Consider the following 12,088-nt stretch of genomic DNA (forward strand, 5'->3'; position numbering starts at 1 on the left):
GTTCGGTTGCACTGAAGTTATGTAAAACGTGACGTCATAGTATGAGAATCATGTTTTAACCATTGTAACGTAATGACAGCAAAGTCTGTTTAGTTAGGACTGTGTCAGTGTATGTAGGAAATCTTAAAATTTTTGTACTTAAAGCATCTCTGATTGGATTTTTGAAGGTCGATTATTTTAAGCATTGAAAATCCAGCATGTTTGAAAGGATTTTATTATTGTCTTCAATGGTTGTTACAAACTCAGTTCATGCCTTTTATGACATGTACTCCCATCATCTAGCAAGATTTAAAGGCATTTTATTTCTATTTACAGAATTTCTAGATACATGTATTTCTAAAATCCATGTAGCCTGAATAGCTAAGAACTATTCTACATGTACATGAACTTGGAATTGCGGACATACATGTATACTTATTTATATACAAAATCTGTGTCTAAATCACAAACAAGCAAATTCAGAAAAGAATTGTGGTCCTCTGCTTTTGGTGTCTTTGTGGGTGAGATGTCATTTTTTATGGCATATTTGTGTCAAATATGAATGCTCTTTCGATTGCTATTCAGAAGTTATCACCTTCACGATTGACCTAATTTTCAGAACAATCAACTTTGGTGATAACTTCTGAATGACGAATGAAAGGCGCTCGTATATGAAACAAATGCTATAAAAAATGACATCTTCACCCACAAAGACAATTCTTTGAATTTGCTTGTTTATCATTATTGCAGAAATCAAATTTTTATTGATGTCTATAGAATTACACATATGTATATTAACTTGTTGAATTTTTTTTCAATTTTCAGGTGCAGGTAAAATTGTCAGAGTTTGTGAAGGTGAAGCTGTCAGAACTAGAGGAAAGACAGAATGTGAGGTGAGGAAACATACAGCAAGTCAAGACTAGAGAAGACAGAGGGGTGAAGTACTGTAGATCACTTATTTTTCGCGACACCTTATTTTCATGAGATAGTCATTGACTCTTCATTAGCGAGACAAAATTTTCAGGAATTGTGGTCATTGCTCTATATAATCTTACGAGATACTATCATACACGAGAATGAAATTTACGCGAGCATACCTTCTCGCATAATTATGTGAAAATAAAGTTCTCGCAAATAAAAAGTGATTTACAGTACTAAAGGGGCAAAAGTCTAGTTTAAGATGGGGCGTAGGCATGGAGACATGAATAAGGACTCCCCCTAATCTTAAACAAAACTAAGCTACGCTTGATAAGGCCAGATTCTAGGTCATTTGTCAAGGTCATCCCCATATAAGTGAAAGATTTAAGTTTGTAGCAGGATGTTAAACAACAAACAAACAAATCAAGGTTTAGGTCAATTATTCTCAGAGAAATCCTTGTTTGCCCTATTTCCCCTTGGGCCTTCCCATTGAAAATTCAAGGAATCATAAACTGATCATGGGTAAAGGACAAGAACTGACCAGAATTAATTTTTAGATACAAGATCAAGGTGTTTGGAGTATAGTTTTCTCCCCTTTATTCGCCTGGCTCAAATTTCTTTAAAAAAGAGTGCCTTTGTGTAATGATCTTAAGCCAAATTTTCTTTTCCTAGAGATGAGTACCTTAGAAAAAATTTTGTAAAATTAATACGAAATGGTCTTCTTCAGTAAATTTGTTTGAAGATGGCATTTCCCTCATTTTCTTAGATTTCATTTGAGCTTGAATTCTTTGCGAGTTATTTGGTTTATAAACTGTGTTTATCTTTTCAGACCAAAAATGGAATTATTGGAGAACATGCTAATGATAGCCATGAATGGTGAAAACATTGAATTAGCTTGGTAAGAACTACGTTGTTTATCCTTAAATTGGACAGGATTTTTCACTTCATATACCATAAGTTTGTGGTGAATAAAAATTAGATTTGTGATAATTTTTTTGTTTATTCACTGCCAAAAGAAATAAAGTTTTACCACATTTTGCTGAAGTTGAGACTATTCAAAGTTAAGACTTTTCAGATGCAAGAATCAGCTAGTAAAAGATTGATATGAACTGTTATTTATCTATACATCTATTGTTATTTGCAAGTGGGAATAGGAGGAATTGAAATTTTTTAAAAATGGGATAGGTAGAAGGTATGGTTTATGGTAATGTGCTACAATTTTGAACTCAGCTGAGCTTTTCTGATAAAAATTTTTCTTGTTTGCTGTCATTGTTGCAATTTTGACCTACCAACATCTTGTCTTTTAATGGAAAATGAAGTTATATTATATTAAGGGGATGGTAACTTGATTTTTTTTTCTGTTTTCAGGAAAGTGTTCACATTTATTATAACCAATAGAAAGAATATGTATGGAGCAGAGATATCCATGTAAGTACTCAGTATACACAGTGCCAGGATTACAATGAAACTAGTAGGGATGTGCGATTTTATTGGTATACTGGTATATCACGATTTTTTGTTGCGTGATACGGACACCTAAATACCTGTCTTTAGGTACATATTATAAAGTCCAGAAATTATTAATTATTTGTTCAATTTTTCAAATTAAAATTACAGAAAGTGTAAACAATGTTGTAAAAAGTGAAAAGAATGGCATCTTACCGTCCAAGCATAATTGATTTTATAAACATAGAAATATATTGTGATACAAAATTTTTGGCGATACCCATCCCTAGAAATTGGAGGCACAACAAAAATATTGGAAGGAAAATATATATAATAGGATTATTTTTACTCCATGTAATTTTCACCCTATTACATTTGAAAACTTAATTGTTCCATTTTCAATTTAAGCAGACACACTCCTCTCTCTCTTTTTTCAAGGAATATAATGTCTGTTAAATTCTATTTCAATTCAACCACTGACTAAGGCAATGGACCAAATTAAAACTTGAGAGAAAAAAATTCTCATTCTCAGTATTGAATAAACTGTTTGACCTCAAAATATTTTTTTTTATTTCAATGAAAAGACACTTTTTATTAGTACATCTTGTACATTTTATCAAGCATTGTTTAATTTTTAAGATTGCAAACTTTGTTTGTTTGATACTAGGATTTATATAGGGAAAAATTGAAAATCCTTTATGTGACATATACCGTAAACCAACTTTTATTTGCGACAACTTCGTGATTTACTGGGGGTAAACTAGTTGGCGATGATTAATTTTTGCAACCAAGCCTTCTTTCGGTCTTTTGTTATTAGACACAGATACTTCAGGAACAGTTAGCGACGAAAAATATTCGCGATGTCAAGGCTCTCGCGAAGCTCACGAAAATTTCTTGCACACGAATTAAAGTTGGTTTACAGTATTGATATTTTATAAGCTACAGTATTTTGTTATAAGGCTTTTATTGTATTATTTTGATAGGATCCAACCTTTTGAGGGACTTTTAGATTACTACATTTCTGCAGATGACTTAGGAAAATGTGCAGTAAGTACAGCTTAACCTGATCACAGCAACTTTTTACTTTATATAGACTTATGGTCAGTTTTGATGCTAAGGCCAAAGTTTTTTTTTCTCTTGGTTTACGATTCCGCCGACCCTATTTTTCCCTATTTACGAAAATAAAAATAATGTGTCTGGCTTGAAATTTTCTTGACCAAACCAAAATTTACAACACATATGTTAATCATTAACCCAAACTCTCACAAACATTCAATGAACTCTACAAATACAGATTGTCAAACCACTTTGCCAATTTGGCAATTACCAGTCCAATGCATCGAATACTCCGTCGGAACTCCTCTAGATTTTACACTTCCGGGTATGAAAAAGTCCATCGTTACAAGTTATACACAACAAGACGCAAAACAGCTGGACAGCTATCGATGTCCATGATGTCATGCCAAAGATGTTGGAGAAGATTTTAGATCTTTATTATTGTCAAATAATTAATTCATGCTGTGAATACAGACATATTTTTACTGATAAATTGTGAAGTTATTAGCTTTCTAAGAAGTTACACATCAGAAGACAGATTCGATAAACATAAGTAGCTGTTCAATCGGCATGCAGGTGTGCATCAAAACTTTTATTAGAAACAGAATTTTATATTGAAAACAAGTTTGAAGAGAAATTAACAAAATTATGACTATGCCTGGATTGCCAAAAGCCTGGAAATCTAATGAGAAGAGAAATTTTAGAAGTTTAAGATTGTACTACTATATAAGAAATGAAAAAAAATGTTTGATCAACAATTAATCTGACATGCAATAAGAAACTTTTACAGTTTAATAGTAGTAGTAAATTTTATTTAATGTCAATGCTGTTTTATTATTTTTTCTAGATATTTATATACCTTGTTATTGGGGAGAATATCTTTTAAGATTCTTTTAATCTTTTTTAATCATTTTAAATAAATACAGTGTTTATATGGAAAAATTTTTGAAATGTAAAGTAAGTTTTAAACAATGAAATAGTTTTATAACGATTAAAGTGTGCCATGTATACGCACCAAGATGTCTCCTTAAATTTCAAAACTTCTCCTTAAATTTCTTTGAGGGAGAAGTGAAGTCTCCTTAATCGGGTGGGTCTAGGTTGGTCCCTGGACACACATATCTTAAGGTAAAGGTTTGTTATGAAAGCAATCACTTTCGGAGTTTCCAAAAAGTTTTCGTAAGTGGAAAGGCTGACCAGGGAATAGCCAATTTGCTTAATTTTACCCGTATTTGTCCCAGTGCAATATATGTCTATTATGGAAACTCAGACTTGTAAGTCGGAAGAATGAAAACCATCAACAGTAACAGAGCCTGATACTCCCATTTCTGTTCTTGAGTCATTTGACGTGTGATTCATTTTTCTTGACTTAAAACCGAATGATAAAAAAAATAATTTTAAAAGTTGAAAAATCTTGTGTGTTTGTTATTTTTATTGGAATACATTTCAATGCTACTCGAGAAAAAAATATGTCAAGGTTCCAAATTATTTTTATTTTTATTTTTCGACCACCCAATGCATATTTTTGTGTCAAAAAATCGTAAACCAAAAAAAATAAAAACTTTGGCCTAATGGTAAATTTTACAATGCCTATTAGACAGTTGAATGAAAATACACATTAATGAATCATTTAAATAACCTAAGCAAACTGTTTAAAGGAAATAACAGTAATTACCTCAATATACACTGCATAAAGGGATATTTTTGCCCCATGTTATTTTAGACCGCAAAAATTACAATCACAAAATATTTCTTCAATATTTCTTCAGATATTTTATAGATGCAAGTATGATAATTGGCGCATATGTTAGTGAACCTAGTTTAATTCTATTTTATTACTCTTTACATGTATTTATTAAAAAAAAAAGAATTATTAAGCTTATAGATGTATGAAATAAAAAAGATCTGAAAATATAGTCTACGAAGACTTATCAGGAAAGCTCAGTACTAGTTCTCAGAACTTTATTTGTTACCTTTCAGAGGTCAAATCGCAAAAATTTATAATCGCAGAAAATACCTGATGTATGATAGTTTCACACCCCCGAGTGAGGCTTCATTAATCATATGTTTTAAAAAATTGAAAAATTGAAATTTTATGAGAAAAAATAATTTTCTCACCTATATCTACTGACCTAGTATTTTCAGACCGAGTCAGGAGAGGACAACCAAACATACAATTTAATTAAAATCAGATCCTTTGATCCGTTCACATAGATCACTACACAAGGTGTAGCGATCTATGTGAGCGGATCAAAGGGTGTAGTGATCTATGTGAGCTGATTTAAATCAGATTGCCAAATAATGAAATATATTTCTAAAGTTGGCAGAATAAAGGTTTTTTTTCCTCTTTGTCAACAGAAGCAAATGATTTTTTTTGTAGGAAATCATGAAGTTTCTGGTGAAGGAAGTCCCCCATGATGTAGTGGAGAGTCTAGGAGAGAAAATCCTCAGTAATATTCCTATGAATGAACTGGAAAGGTAAGATAAAAACTGAAAATCGTAGACAGCTTATAAAAGATAATTGAAGATATATTTTGTCATAATTATAAATACTGTTGAATGACAATACGAGATTTGCTTCAAGTATGAAAAAAATACTGTACAGTACCTCTACTTATATTGGCATATTGAAATTTAAGTGCAATCACTGGGTACGGAGTTGTTGGTGTAATCATGAATTAGTGCTACACATGCAGTGTATTGTAGTTATAAATAATATCTTAGCAGTATTCATGAATTAGCACATTGATGTCTATGCCAAAGCCGCTAAAATACGAAGCCTGCTTTTTTTTTAAGTACACATACAGTAGGTTTTGTCTGGTCTCTTTTTGATGAAAAAACTTTAGCATCTGAAACTTACATAGCCTTTCATTCACTGTTCTGTTAAAATATATGTTGGATAGAAATTCAAGCAAATGTCAACGAGTGTAGCAAAAATCCAATGACAGCATTTCGTACGACAAAGAGGTGGGGCTTGAGTCGTCTCATTGTAGTCAGCAACAATTTAAAGTTGCTGATGTTATTAATTTCTTAACCAGTGAGAATCTATGTCACCATTTGAGAGAGATGCTAATTACATAGCATTGAGAATGCCATGCCTTACTGAAACTCCATTGATGACAGCGTACAGTTAAACTCTGTTATAACGAAGTCACTGGGGCCTATGAAATTACTTCGCTATATCCATAATTCGTTATATCCATATAAGGAATCTGTTATATTTATGTAGTCAGGGATCCAAGATAACTTCACTATATAAGTGAATTCGCTATATATATACTGTAAGTCGTTTTAGTTTCACGGAGTTAAAATTTCATGATTTGTCAAAAAGTACCAGTCGCAATTGTTTTAAATTTCACGCTGCAAGAAATTAATTTAAGTTTCTTAAAAGCAGTTGAACATCTTTGACAAGTAATGATAGCATTCACCATGGGTTTAATTTTGCGGAAAAATGATAAATTGCGAACATAGTGACATTAAAACCATGGTAAATATTTGTCAATCTACAGTATCCGTGTTCTTACCAAACGAGTTTTACTGTACTAATTTAGTTTAGAAAGTACAGCAGATGCAAGTACATTCATGTAGAGTCCCCTTTATTATGAGCCTTCAGCTGGCTGGAAGCCAACAATGCTGTAATTCACTTTTTTTAATTTTTTTAGTCTGCTAGGGAAGATTTCATTCCCACATATAATAGTATTCCTTGAGATAATAGAGAACAGTTACCACAATTTGTGAAAATTTCGTCTGGCTAATAAAAAGTCAATGTCTGACTATCTCACGAAAATAAGGTGTTTTTAGTGATCTACAGTATATGTATGAGGTACTAGTTAGAAGGCTCGTAGAAGCAATTCCTGCAATTAAGATTTGGATAGTTTTGCGACTTCTTGCTTTTATCAAGATTTTACATTTTAATTAATACTTTTTCTTTGAATTCCTATTTTTCAGGGAGCAGCTTCAGAGAATAATGAAGAGAGCAACAATCACAAAAAAGAAACGATCAACTCGACAATATTTAGCCAGATATTAATAAAAATTATCGTATTTCCTCATTTTTACTCTTTATTAATTTATTACAGGATTGGATTCTAATTTTGAATCATTGAACCAATATAAGCAGTAACATTTACTGGCTAATACATGTAGTCGATACATGTACATGTATATTATTTGAACACACGGATATTTTTGGTATGAAAATGTACACGATATTGAAAATAATCATTTATATGGAAGGCAGGGCCATGCTTAATTACATTTGAAGGAGGATTTTCCTTGTTATGTAATACTACAATCTCATTATCATGTTTTCAATTTAAATGATGAGGATTATAGAGAAGCTACATCCTTCAAATTAATATGAATGAAAAGTAAGCCGTGTTTTTAACATACAATTAATTATTGTGTGGGAATTCACTTTTGGTGTTAATTTGTGCTATATTTCGGAATTCAAGGCATGGTTATTACATAATTTAAAAGATTATTACTGGTATGCGTACATATGTGTTGACCACAAAATTCCAATAAACCAATGGTTTATTTTAACTCTTGAATGAATATTGTAGGATAATTGAGAATAGATCAGAGAAAATAATATGTATGAAGATGAGGAGCATTATAATACATGTACAGCTCAACAAACTTTTTAAGCTCACATGGTTTTTCGCACAAATTAAGGTCACATTGATATGATATAATATTGTGTATCGAGACAACAGAATACATTTTAAAAGTATTTGTTTACATAATTTGAGTTTTATTTCATTTACTGAAACATGATTGACACTTTGATATATTCATGGCTGAAAAATAACAACTATTCTCATTTGAATTTTTGTAGTTTCTTGCCAATTGTAACTGTCATTTTATCCGTTCTTTGAAAGCAATGGCTCTTGGCAGAAACGTAGACATGGGTACAGTACAGCTACTGTAACTTGTATTTTCTGTACATTTTGACTCTTTAACTCGGGGTGATTATAGTATTTTTCATCTGTTTGACTGTTTTCTATGTTAATAAGGTGGGATTTTTAAGATTCAGCTTCTAAAATCTACAATCATGAAAGATTCATCCAACTGCAAAATTTTAACGTTTCAAACCGTAAATGCAAACGAATTTTCCTTTTCATAAAAGGAATTTACTAATAAAAAAATAAACAATACTTCATTATCCTACCCTTTAGTGTGGTTTCCTTTTGCAATTTTATCCCTTTTCGGCGCCACATTTCGACGAAACCAAGAGGAGAATGGTAAATGAGCAAAGATTTTTTTAAAAAATACTCACGTTTAAGAAGAAAATTAAAAAATCAACTACATTGGATCAAGGAAAGCTTGTTTTATACAATTTTTAAAAACCTATGGTAGAATCGTATAGTCAAAACATTCTACCATTTATTTATAAATTTTTCTTCAAAAAATCCACTTTGGAATCTTAAGATAATAATTTTAAAAGACATTTATGCCTGACATTATATATGTAATATAACGAAGGGTTATGCCACTGTACCGCAGTTCCAGAATGGTAATTTTTTATTACAACAATGTGACCTTAATTTGTGCGAAAACCCATGTGAGCTTAAAAAGTTTGTTGAGCTGTATATCTATGCAGAACATCTGTCATAACAAAGAACATTTGATAAATTAAATATTAAAACACGGGCACTTCAAAGCGGAGCATCCCCTCACAAAGGCATACCTATATACTAAGTAGATAAACAGCAATCAACATTAATTCGCAATGCATATTAATTAAGTTGCTTCCGTTTTGCACAGAATTGAATGGCTCACCCACAAATGAGCACACCCATTGCATTACTCTATCCATTCCAACTCTGTTGTGAAGGGATAATAATGTAATGGAAATGAACCAAAAACTACTGCTGCAAGCAAAAGTTTATGTCACTCATGACTGTTTTTTTAGGTCACCTGAGTAAACTCAGGTGACCTAATGCTATCTGTTTTCGTCCGTCGTCGTTCGTCGTGCGTTAACATTTGAACATTTTCAGCTTCTTCTCTGCAACCACTGAACCAATTTCAACCAAATTTGGCACAAAGCATCTATGGGTGAAGGGGAACAAAAATTGTGAATTTCGTGATCCCTGACCCCCTGGGGCCTGAGGGGTGGGGCCAAAACCACTAAAATTAATGCAATCTTTAAAAATCTTCTTCTTTACTCCTGGACATCAAGCAGTCAAACTGTTTGCATGATTGTAATCAACATTGAGTCCTCTTCCAAAATTGTAAAATTCATGGCCCTGGGGTTAGGGGTTCTAGTGCTAGGGCGGGGCTAAATAAGTATATAGTGAAAATGCATTATTTCTTTGAAAATCTTCTTTTCTGCTCCTGGGTATTAAATAAACCAACTAAGTACATAGTTATAATGAGCAAGGGGGCCTCTACCAAAATTGTGAATTTTATGGCCCCAGGGTCAGGGGTTCTGGTGTTAGGGTGGGGCTCTATTGATTATATATAGTGAAAATACATGATTTCTTTGAAATTCGTCTTCTCTGCCCATGGGTATTAAATAAACCAACTAAGAACATAGTTATGATGAGCAAGAGTGCCTCTACCAAAATTGTGAATTTTATGGCCCCAGGGTAAAGGGTTCTGGTGTTGGGGGGGGGCTCTATTGATTATATAGTATTTATTTTATTTATTACCTGTATGAATTTTAAAGGCGGATTCTGCCTGGAATTTGGGTGGAATTGAGCAGGAATTGGCAAATTCCGGGCGTACTTGAGGCGGAGACGGAATTTTCAAAGAGTTACGCCTCAGTAGAAGAGACGTCTTACAGGCGTCATTTGTATTTTCCGGGCGTCAATTGGCAAGTTCAGATTTTCCGGGCGTAAAATGGCAGGAAAATAGAAACAAAAATTACGCCTGGAACTTTCAGGAGAAGTAAAAGCCTCTGATTGGTCAATTTATTTATCAATTAAGGGTCATTTCAGATAGGAGGTTAAGTTTGAATTTGATCATGAAGGAGGGAGTTTAGTGTGAGTGAAACAGGAAATGCAGATATCTCAATCTTAAGGCTTTTACACTTCTTGAGGATGACACAGTGTCTGCTGGTAGGTGTGATCATGAATATCTAGTACCTATTTGAGTAAATTTGATTATGATTATGTACAATGATAGTTATAACTGGTTGACCCTAAAAGTACTTTAGATATTTGAGTTTGTCCTTTCACACATTCTGAGAAATATCTGTCTGATAGTGGCTGCAGTGAGAATCTAACTGTAAACTGCTGAGTAAATGAAGAATTGTATTCAGTCAGTAACTAAAATGTTTCAATATAATTATTGAAGTGATAAAATGTACAGGTATTGTAAAAAAGTTTAATTCTAAATACACACTCAATCTTGTTTTAGTGTCCCTAATACACAAAATTCATGTTATTTTTCTATACTTGTTAATGATATATGTTAATGACCTGTCATTAAGTTTTCTTACAGTTCAAAAAGCTAAATTTTTAGCTCTAACATTGTAAATCATAATCTGAATGTTTTTCTTTGTTAACATGGTAAATATATAGGTTTTTAGGTCACATAGTATTATATAATAATAAGGACATTCCAGGCGTAATTCTATTCCAGGCGTCATTTTAGTTTCCAGGCGTCATTTTTTTTACGGGCGTCATTTATTTTTCCGGGCGTAGCTCATTTGCATTTTTCGCCTCAAATTCCTGCCCATTTACGCTTGGTTTCCGCCTAAGTTACGCCCGGAACCTGTGTATCACCATATATGTAGAGAGACAAATTGACGCCTCTCCAAGTACGCCTCAATTCCCCCTATATTCCAGGCGGAACATTTCGTACACGAAAATACATGAATTCTTTGAAAATCTTCTTCTCTGCTCCTAGGTATTAAATAAACTAACTAAGGGCATATTTATGATGAACATGAGTGCCTCAACAAAAATTGTGAATTTTATGGCCCCAGGGTCAAGGGTTCTGGTGTGTGTGTGTGTGTGGGGGGGGTGTTCTATTGATTACATAGTGAAAATACATGAATTCTCTGAAAATCTTCTTCTCTGCTCCTAGGTATCAAATAAACTAACTAAGTGCATAGTTATGATGAGCAAGAGTGCCTCTACCAAAATTGTGAATTTTATGTCCCCATCGTCGAGGGTTCTGGTGTTGGGGGGTGGGGGTGTTCTATTGATTATATAGTGAAAATACATGAATTCCTTGATAATCTTCTTCTCTGCTCCTAGGAATTAAATAAACTAACTAAGTACATAGTTATGATGAGCAAGAGTGCCTCTACCAAAATTGTGAATTTTATGGCCCAATCGTCAAGGGTTCTGGTGTTGGGGGGGGTCTTTTGATTATAAAGTGAATTAAAATACATGAATTCTTTGAAAATCTTCTTCTCTGCTCCTAGGTATTAAATAAACTAACTAAGGGCATAGCTATGATAAGCAAGAGTGCCTCAGCCAAAATTGTGAATTTTATGGCCCCATCGTCAAGTGTTCTGGTGTTGGGGGTTTGGGGGGTTGGGGTGTTCTATTGATTATATAGTGAAAATACATGAATGCTTTGAAAATCTTCTTCTCTGCTCCTAGGTATCAAATAAACTAACTAAGTGCATAGTTATGATGAGCAAGAGTGCCTCTACCAAAATTGTGAATTTTATGTCCCCATCGTCGAGGGTTCTGGTGTTGGGGGGTTGGGGTGTTCTATTGATTATATAGTG

The 12,088-nt window shown here is 33.0% G+C and overlaps 1 protein-coding gene across 1 annotated transcript in view; it reads left to right on the forward strand.

Moving 5' to 3' along the window:
- LOC134244497 (small ribosomal subunit protein mS39-like) overlaps nucleotides 1-7,448 on the forward strand; it is a 48,492-nt gene extending 41,044 nt beyond the window's left edge. Inside the window, exons 20-25 of the mRNA XM_062726760.1 lie at nucleotides 805-872; nucleotides 1,727-1,795; nucleotides 2,266-2,325; nucleotides 3,327-3,390; nucleotides 5,777-5,874; nucleotides 7,345-7,448. Of these exons, the coding sequence (XP_062582744.1) occupies nucleotides 805-872; nucleotides 1,727-1,795; nucleotides 2,266-2,325; nucleotides 3,327-3,390; nucleotides 5,777-5,874; nucleotides 7,345-7,426 (441 nt within the window). The 3' untranslated portion in view covers nucleotides 7,427-7,448. The remainder of the gene's footprint in view (nucleotides 1-804; nucleotides 873-1,726; nucleotides 1,796-2,265; nucleotides 2,326-3,326; nucleotides 3,391-5,776; nucleotides 5,875-7,344) is intronic.
- Nucleotides 7,449-12,088: the final 4,640 nt, after the last annotated feature.

Source organism: Saccostrea cucullata, unplaced genomic scaffold, assembly GCF_032062105.1.
Source record: "Saccostrea cucullata isolate Sc308-1 unplaced genomic scaffold, CSIRO_AGI_Scuc_v1 ctg8732, whole genome shotgun sequence".
NCBI classification, from domain to species: Eukaryota; Metazoa; Mollusca; class Bivalvia; order Ostreida; family Ostreidae; genus Saccostrea; species Saccostrea cuccullata.